General features: G+C 43.8%; 1 protein-coding gene across 1 annotated transcript; it reads right to left on the bottom strand.

The window, feature by feature from the left end:
* Nucleotides 1-1,773: 1,773 nt before the first annotated feature.
* LOC115149387 (sorting nexin-18-like) lies at nt 1,774-7,875 on the bottom strand. The gene is made up of 2 exons (XM_029692213.1): nt 5,068-7,875; nt 1,774-2,083 (listed from the first exon to the last, which is right to left on the bottom strand). The coding sequence occupies exons 1-2, from the start codon at nt 6,542-6,544 to the stop codon at nt 1,845-1,847; spliced, it is 1,716 nt and encodes a 571-aa protein (XP_029548073.1). The 5' UTR covers nt 6,545-7,875; the 3' UTR covers nt 1,774-1,844.
* Between the last annotated feature and the right edge of the window lie 2,034 nt (nt 7,876-9,909).

Genomic DNA, 9,909 nt, shown 5'->3' with positions numbered 1-9,909 from the left:
TCATTCAGACGCTCATATAACACCAACAATGGTCCTTCAACCCTCATATAACACCAACAATGGTCCTTCAAACCTCATATAACACCAACAATGGTCCTTCAAACCTCATATAACACCAACAATGGTCCTTCAACGCTCATATAACACCAACACTGGTCCTTCAACGCTCATATAACACCAACACTGGTCCTTCAACGCTCATATAACACCAACAATGGTCCTTCAACCCTCATATAACACCAACAATGGTCCTTCAAACCTCATATAACACCAACAATGGTCCTTCAAACCTCATATAACACCAACACTGGTCCTTCAATTCTCATATAACACCAACAATGGTCCTTCAACCCTCATATAACACCAACAATGGTCCTTCAACCCTCATATAACACCAACAATGGTCCTTCTATCCTCACATAACACCAACAATGGTCCTTGAATCCTGATATTACACATACAGTACAACTGTAGGAAGAGAGGTTTATTTTCAACAATGCCCTTCGACATCAGGGATTCCCACAGAGACATCATTTTCAGTATTATTTTGGCCGATCTCTCCCCCCTATTGAGAACAATAAGAAGGAATGGAAAATCAAGTGTTCTGTTCTCCTCCAGGTCTGTTCTCCCCCAGGTCTGTTCTCCCCCAGGTCTGTTCTCCCCCAGGGTTCTAGAATCTTAAAGCTTGTCCCTGGCACAGATCTCTCCAGGAGGTTTCACATAACGAGGTCCAGACACTACAACAGGATACCAATCCCCCCTTGGTTGCCCTCTCTATGATAACACACACGTACAGACATTGATACACATGCACACACACACACACAAAGGGACATGTCATTCATATTTGCCATGAGACTGAAATCATGTTATATTTGTTCAGAGGAAAAGGCAATTGAGGGGGATTCAATGCAACAGGTTAAACATGTTTTCACAGATATATTTGCGATTCTAAACAGTTTCCTTACTGAAATCATTCTACATATTTTTGAAGTGACACTAATTGTATAAGTGATGATTTAACATATCCTGTCACGCTAGACTACGTTATCAAGTTTTGCAGACAACAACCCTCTCTGTCAATGAAGGAATAATTCTCACTCCTATTTCATATCCGTCACAGTACCTGCATAGATCCGCTCACTTCCAACTGTAGAATGGATGAATAATCTTGTCAAGGAAAAACAACACATAACCAACTACATTGTAATTACGGACCAGTTACTTTAGTCCGCACCATAAAACATATTCCATTTAAATGGGGAATACTTCTCTGAGATAGGGAGGTCAAAATGTGTCCCTCGATCTTTTTGCCAAACCAGTGCTCCAGTCTCCAGATTATGAAATAGGGAACACTGCAGAACTGCACAGTGCCAAGACCAGCACACTCCCTATGGTCCTACCCCATGTTCTCATAATCTATCTCTCCCTCAACTCCTCCTCTCTCTGTATCCACCCTCCTCTCTCTCTCTTAGTCCCCCATCCTCTCTTCATCCCTCTGTATCCACCCTCCTCTCTCTCTTAGTCCCCCCTCCTCTCTTCATCCCTCTGTATCCACCCTCCTCTCTCTCCCTTAGCCCCCCCTCCTCCTCTCTTCATCCCTCTGTATCCACCCTCCTCTCTCTCCCTTAGCCCCCCCTCCTCCTCTCTTCATCCCTCTGTATCCACCCTCCTCTCTCCCCCTTAGTCCCCCCTCCTCTCTTCATCCCTCTGTATCCACCCTCCTCTCTCTCCCTTAGTCCCCTCCTCCTCTCTTCATCCCTCTGTATCCACCCTCCTCTCTCTACCTTAGTCCCCCCCTCCTCTCTTCATCCCTCTGTATCCATGCTCATCTCTCCAGGGCCTTATATGATATCCTCGTCGTACTTCTGCAGTGCCTCTTCTAGCTTCCCAGTGATCTTCTGGAAGAAGATGATTTGCTGCTGGAGGTGGTGTTGCATCTGGCTCTTGAAGTCACGTACGCGTGTACGGTGAAAGTGCTGGATCTCAGCCAGTGTGGCGCAGGAAATGATGTTACAACGCTCGTTGATGGTTGATCCCTCCCCTTCTTGTTTCTGGCACTCCTTCACTTTGGTAAGGGCACCTGGGGAGATAGGTGGAGGAGAGAAAGAAGGAGATGGAACGGGAAAAAGATGAGTGAGGAAAGGGTTAGAGAGAAGGGTATCAAAGGTATTCCTTTTAATGGTGAAAAGGAAAAAGGCTATATTTAGTCAAGCAAACTCTGGTTGAATCATGTCTCAGAAAGAAGAGTTGACCATTGGTTTCATTCCCTCTGCTCTCTGTCCATATAGTAGTAGACTAAAGCCAATGCTCCGTGGTGCCACTCACACATAATTAGAATCGTCTAATTCAAAGCAGTCTGTCTGGTTTACAGCTGATTACACGGTGGAGTACTGTGGCTAAATGGTTATCAACGGCCACAAACACTGAACAACCTATTTATAAGTGAATAGCTAAGAACAGCAATAGTTGTAATGAGATATGAACAATTACATTGTTGCTGTGAAGGAGACATACACTACATGACCAAAAGTATATGGACACCTGCTTGTCGAACATCTCATTCCAAAATCATGGGCATTAATATGGAGTTGGTCCCCCGTTTGCTGCTATAACAGCCTCCACTCTTCTGGGAAGGCTTTTCACTAGATGTTGGAACATTGTTGTGGGGATTTGCTTCCATTCAGCCACAAGAGCATTAGTAAGGTCGGCACTGATGTTGGGCAATTACGCCTGGCTCGCAGTCCCTGTTCCAATTCATCCCAAAGGTTTTCGATGGGGTTGAGGTCAGGGCTCTGTGCAGGCCAGTCAAGTTCTTCCACACCAATCTCGACAAACCATTTCTGTTCTGGACCTTGCTTTGTGCACAGGGCATTTTCAGGGCCTTCCCCACATTTTTACCATTAAGGTGGAAGCACAGAATCGTCTAGAATGTCATTGTATGCTGTAGCGTTAAGATTTCCCTTCACTGGAACTAAGGGGCCTAGCCCGAACCATGAAAAACAGCCCCAGACCATTATTCCTCCTCCACCAAACTTTACAGTTGGCACTATGCATTCGGGCAGGTAGCATTCTCCTGGCATCAGCCAAACCCAGATTCATCTGTCGGACTGCCAGATAGTGAAGCGTGATTCACTATCTGTTCCCGTGTGGCTCAGTTGGTAGAGCATGGTGTTTGCAACACCAGGGTTGTGGGTTCGATTCCCACGGGGGACCAGTACAGAAAAAAATATATATATGTATGAAATGTATGCATTCACTTCTGTAAGTCGCTCTGGATAAGAGTGTCTGCTAAAATGACAAGAAAAAAAATATTCATCACTCCAGAGAATGTGTTTCCACTGTTCCAGAGTTCAATGGCAGTGAGCTTTACACCATTCCACCCAATGCTTGGCATTGTGCATGGTGATCTTAGGCTTGTGTGTGGCTGCTTGGCCATGGAAACCCATTTCATGAAGCTCCCGATGAACAGCTATTGTGCTGACGTTGCTTCCAGAGGCAGTTTGGAACTCAATAGTGAGTTTTGAACCGAGGACAGACAATTTTTACGCACTTCAGCACTCGACGGTCCCGTTCTGTGAGCTTGTGTGGCCTACCACTTTGCGGCTGAGCCGTTATTGCTCCTAGATGTTGCCACTTCACAACAACAGCACTTACAGTTGACCGGGGCAGCTCTAGCAGGGCAGAAATGTAATGAACTGACTTGTTGGAAAGTAACCTTTATTTAACTAGGCAAGTCAGTTAAGAACAAAATTCTTACTGACAATGACGACCTACCCCGGCCATTCTACTGCCAATGTTTTTCTCTGGAGATTGCATGGCCGTGTGCTCGATTTTATACACCTGCCAGCAATGGGTGTGGCTGAAATAGCTGAATCCACTAATTTGAAAGGGGGGTTCACATACTTTGTATATATAGTGTACTTGAGCTCTGAATGTGCAAGTGGAAGATTTGACTAAAGACTTTTCCGCTCCTTTAGTGAATACCCTTATCTACAGCCATTAGACTCCAGGCCTTATCTGGGAAATATAAATCAACACACACACACACACACACACACACACACACACACGCACACACACACACGTGCGCGCACACATACACATGCAGACACACACACACACACACACACATATATACACACACACACTTGGATTAATAAATATACTAACGATATTAAATGAACTTGGACTTTGTTATTTTCGGCGCTTGCATGCAATCACAGAGCCACAGCACCAATAAGTTGAACTTCTGCACCGGTGCCAGTGGGAAGAAATGTGTCCAGGCAATATTGTACAGCAGCTCCCCAGATCCCCACCCTTGGAGAGGAAAATCATTTAATCCTGAGGCTATTCCGCATTCCAATATTCCCAGGGAAACGCTGGACAAGAGGCCCCGGAATCTCCTCCTTCTAATTCTATGCCGATGTATGCTAACATAACCTTCAATGTCACAACTGAACTTGGACTACATAGCATGTTACAAAACGGCACCCCATATTTATGTGCCTACTATTTAATAAATCTATACCAAAGTGACAAATAAGAGAACGTTGCATCCGTTAGTAAAATGAGAACTAAAGAGTTCTGTTGGTAACCACGTTTCCTTGAAGTCTATGCCTGAGCTGTGATTATAGGCTCCTTCAGCAGAGTCCAAACCTCTGATCTCACTCTCTTCATTGGGTGTGAGACAAAACTCTCATATCTCTCTTTCAGGACAGAGAATGAAATGTCATGCCTCAAGGCCATATTCTTCAGCATTACTCAACAGAGAAAACTGTGGAAGCAAACTTTTGCCAGGGAGCACAAAAGTTGTACATAATACAAAACATGTGTGTGTCATGTTACATGATCTGAAGTAATGTTCAAAACACAAAACATTTTGCTGCTAGGGATATCCAGGAAAGCCAAGGCAAAATGTGTTTTTGTTCATCATCAACATAACATGACCTTTAGAAATAGAATGCCTATGAGAGTGCAGCCAAATTGCAACGTTTAGAGGGTCTTTGACCATTCTATGGACTCTATTTCTAGAGCAGAGACAGCTGTGACATAATCATACTGTACCTTTCTGAACATGGATGATATCAGGATAGTTGGCCAGGTGTCCCTTGTACAGGTCCAGCAGATCCGATATGGGGTCCAAATCCTGTCTGGGCTGCTCAGCAAAGTAGTCTCCTATAGCCTCGTAGGCCTCTCCTGTGAATGCTATGGCACGGTTCAGTCCTACAGAATAGGACTGCTGGTCCATCTCAAAGGCTTGGCCCAACAGTTTGAAAGACTGACCCACTTTCTGATACTCTTTCTTAAATCCGGTGATCTGCTTCCGGGCGAACTCGTTGATGGTGGCGTTCACCACTAGGCAGCTGTCATCCATCTTCTTGGTGAAGGCTTTAAACCCATCGACCTTGTTCTCTACCTCTTGTAGGTCCAGTGGAACAACGGGGGTGGAGATGGTCAGGAAGAAGTTAGCGCCAGTCAACTCATCCTTCTCTGCCTTTCTCTTGCCCATCTTCCACGTCTTCTCGTCTGTGCTGGGGCAGGTGAGGAAGTGCTGGAAGACGTCACACCTGGCCAGGACAGGGTGGCTCGTCATGTGGTTCATCCACCATATCAAACCTTTTCTGCGTTTGGAGACAAAGTCCTGTTCAAAGCGCCCAGTGGCCTGTTTCTCAGGCAGATGGGGGACTGAGATGACAGGGAAGCGTTCCACAAGTCGAGCGTAGAGCCAGTCAAAGTGCTTGTATCTTCTATTCACCTGGCTCTGGGTATGAGAGGGAGTCAGTCTGTATGACATGTAACTCTTCATGCCTTTGAATTTTGTCTGTTTGGTGGGGTCATCAATGGAGCAGGCAAATGGGTATGGGTCTTCCTGCCACTCTGGCCCATACTGCCCCATGACAACACAGATCTTGTCCCCATCTTTAACAAAGGCAGCCGCCTCGCCCAATACAAAAGCCTCTCCGCCAGATTTCACAAAGGTTGAGAATCTGTTGAGGTTTTTACCTATTGTTGCTGAACTTTTGGCTTGGGCACTGTCACGTCTCCCAGGCAACGAAGTAGTCACCGTGTATGCTGTGGAACTAGTTCCATCATTGTCATGTTTAGTTCCAGGCTCAGCCGCCACAGTAGAGCTGTCATCCCAGTCGTCATCCCAGTCGTCATCACTACCTTGACTGGTCTGGTAACCATGGCGCTGGGGAGTTTGCACAGGATACGCGGAGTGGGTCAGATCTTTAATGTTCTCAGCACGAGAGTGGGACTGGGAATGGTATGATGAATCATATCCACTTGATGGGGAGTCGGGTTGACCTTGATCCGCCGACATGCCATTATTGTTGGACGAGATGTCAGATGATTCATTTCTGAGAATCTCCACGTATGAGGCTGGAAAAAGACCAGTCTCCCCTCTGCTGTTTGTTCCCTCTAGCCATCCCTCTATGTCTTGTTCGCTGTATAAAGTAACAACTTCGTTCTCAGTAATCGATATCTCTCCTAGATTTTCCGAACTAAAGTCGTACAAGGCTCTTGCCCTAAACGCCATAGTTTATAACACAAAAAACAGGGGAGCGCGCGACCTAGTCTTGATAGACTATTAATTAGTCATGCGAGCGAGCCATCGGACCACCGTATCACTTTGTATTCAGCACCAAACTCTTTTTTTAGTTTTAGTCCTTTGCAATTGGGCTGTAGAATATCGTCCGAACATAAATTTCAAGTTGTAAATGCGCTTGTATTCTCTGTAGTCTAATCGCATGAGTGAAAGTCAAAGAACAATGTCTTCTTTTTCTTCACGAAAAGGTATAACGGAGAAAGTCCTATTCCAGATGCTAAAGGCTCGTAACAGGACTAGTCCGCAGACGAAAGCACTCTGAATAATCGAGGGTGGAGCTAGTTCTAGGCTACATTTAACCACTGAGATATGCATTCAACAGGCAACACAGCAGCGAGCAATACGTTTGGTCAAGTTTCCATATTGTTACAATGATGTCATATTTTTTACGAACAGACCATATCGTTATAACGACGTTATAAGAATATTTTTTTCATGCTGCATGCACATGGAGCTTCAAGCCACTGGTGTCTATCTGTTTCACAATTTTCAAAGGATTAAAGCATTTGCAACATCTGGTGGAGCCTCTATAGCCAGGATCTTTTTTGGTTTGTTTTTGTTTAAATAATCAATGTCCCCATATTTGTTATATCATTCAAGTAGACCATGAATATTTAAAACCTCAAATTATACCATGACTGTGATCGTGCAACATATAAGATCTGTGAAGTTTAACATTGTTTTTTTTTAAATCTGTTATCTGTGCTGTTAGCCCATATTTGATGTTTGAAAAAGGTCATCCTCGTATTCATTGTTCAATTGTATATATTTTTTAAAATTAGGCTACATGTATCCCTAATCATAAAATAGTTTGTTTTGCTCACAGTGCTCTGGTGTATCGTTGCGCATTAACCACTAGGGGTCCCTACACGCACATTATTACAGAAGGGATTACATTTTCTCACTTTGAGGCTAAGTTTAATTGTCATCTTTTTCTAAGAATAACCTTGCTAGATTTAAATAGTGTAGCGGATGGGGTAGCCCTGCAGAAAGGTAACATCGGTAAAGTAAACAAAGCGTCTACTGTACAAAGTCACGTGACGTCCAGTGACAAGCCGGGGGGATATCATAGAATCCAAGATAACTAACTTGTGTACGCTTCCGGGATATTACCAAGTTTCGACACGGTAGTTGAGGTTTGGATTTCAACCAGTCAGAAGTTAATCGATAGTATAGCATCAAATCATTGTTACTTTGATGTATAGAATTTCAAACGTTTGTAATATAATCATATAGGAATCCTATGACCGGATCTAACCAAATTAAGACTAGCCGATTATCGCAGTTTCGCTCGAATATCTTTCATTACGCTTCGCATGAAAACGCTTTCCATATTTCCTGCAACATTGTGTGTATCCTACAGTCCACACTCGGATTCTTGCTAGGGACCAAAACAAAACCATTTGAAAAGAAGGCCGTGCATAGAATTCCGAGTGTACATTTAGCCTAGCTAGTTTAGGAGAAAATAGTGGTTTACCTGGAATACGCCAAACACCAACCAATTTCTGTTTTGGGAGAGCACGTCAAGCTACTAAAGCATTTCATGGATTTTCTGGTATGGTATTTTTCTTTGATTGTCATGCTGTCATATGATAGCCACAGGCTATGTCTGTGGCTTTATTTTCGATTTGGCATAGGCTAATTCCCCCTCCCCTTTCAAAAAACAAACAAAAATAAATAAATAAATGTTTGAGCACTGAGGGATTTGGAGGCTCAGTCTAGCTTTGGAGAACCCAGTACAAGGGTCAATCTATCTGGTCTGCTTGGTGGAACACTCGTTCCTTGGCCATTCGGATAACCAACAAAATTGCAACCATTGCAGCCGCGCCAAACAATATTGGACCTCCCTTCTATTTGGTTTTGTGATTCTTCTTCTATTTGGCCACGGTATTGTAGTCATACTGTCGGGTAATGCTGTCAGACTGAGATTATTATCTGGGGAGGAGTCACCAGTAGGCCAGCTGTTTAAAGCTTGACTTTCCTCATTCTAATATTTTGACACATTTTGGGGGCTTAATCATATCTCTTTCTGTGTGTGTGTGTGTGTGTGTGTGTGTGTGTGTGCATGCACATGCACGCTGTTGTTTTTCTCATGGGTTTGTGTTCACATGTCAACATCTGCCTTCCAAATTTATCACATCTGTAGGAGATGGTCCCTGAAAAATAGCAAATGGTTGCGTCACACAGGGGTGTGGTAATGTCATTTAGAGGTCTGATGACGTTTCAGGGGTCAGCATGGGGTATGTTGGACATGACAAGATAGTGGCTATCTGTAACAGGGTGGGGGGTGTACTCTATACCAGGCTTGTTTTGCTGTGTTCAGGGGCTAGCCTTTAGCCCATCTATACACGTAGGGCTTTTGACCTGTCGTTGTGACTCTGCAGAATCATGTCATTCATTAATATGTTGTCCCTTGAACTGTAAAGCGTTTTCTCCAATGGGAAGAACCGATAAGACATTTTCGTAGGATGGAGCATTTCCTCAAGAAAGGAAGGAAGGCGGCTTAAAATAGCTCAACATGTAGGCTGCAAACCAAGGGAGGAAGGAGAAAGATGATGAACCTGCAGTATTGTACCAACATTTACACTTTACATTTTAGTCATTTAGCAGACGCTCTAATCCAGAGCGACATAAAGGAACATGGAGCCAGTAATCGAAAGGTCGCTGGTTCAAATACCCTAGCAGACAAGGTGAAACATCTGTTGATGTGCCCTTGAGCAAGGCACTTAACCCTAATTTGCTCCATGAGTACTGTACTACTATGGCTGACCCTGTAAAACAACACATTTCACTGCACCTATCTGGTGTATGTGACAAAACATAAATAAATATGTTTTGTGCCTTGCTCAACGGCACATATTTTTCACCTAGTCTGTTTGAAGATTCAAACCAGCGACCTTTTGGTTACTGGCCCAACGCTTTTAACCAGTGGTGTAAAGTGCTACTTAAGTCGTATTTTGGGGTATCTGTACTTTACATTTCTATTTTTGCCAACTTTCACTTTTACTTCACTACATTCCTAAAGAAAATAATGTACTCCATACATTTTCCCTGACACCCAAAAGTACTCGTTACATTTTGGGCGGCAGGTAGCCTAGTGGTTAGAGCGTTGGGCCAGTAACTGAAAGGTTGCTCGATCGAATGCCTGAGCTGCCAAGGTAAAAATCTGTTATTCTGCCCCTGAACAAGGCAGTTAACCCACTGTTCCTGGGCCGTCATTGTAAATAAGAATTTGTTGTTAACCAACTTGCCTAGTTAAATAAAAAGTACTTGTTACATTTTGACTGGAAAATAGT

This window comes from Salmo trutta, chromosome 15 (genome assembly GCF_901001165.1).
Source record: "Salmo trutta chromosome 15, fSalTru1.1, whole genome shotgun sequence".
In the NCBI taxonomy this organism is placed as follows: Eukaryota; Metazoa; Chordata; class Actinopteri; order Salmoniformes; family Salmonidae; genus Salmo; species Salmo trutta.
Note: the sequence above shows the minus strand (reverse complement) of the source record. Positions and strands in the feature narration are given on the sequence as shown.

Coding starts and splice junctions, on each gene's coding strand:
- LOC115149387 (XM_029692213.1), bottom strand. CDS start 6,544: ATGGCGTTTAGGGCAAGAGCCTTGTACGACTTTAGTTCGGAAAATCTA. Junction 2,084..5,067: donor TATCATCCATGTTCAGAAAG/GTACAGTATGAT, acceptor CTATCTCCCCAG/GTGCCCTTACCAAAGTGAAG.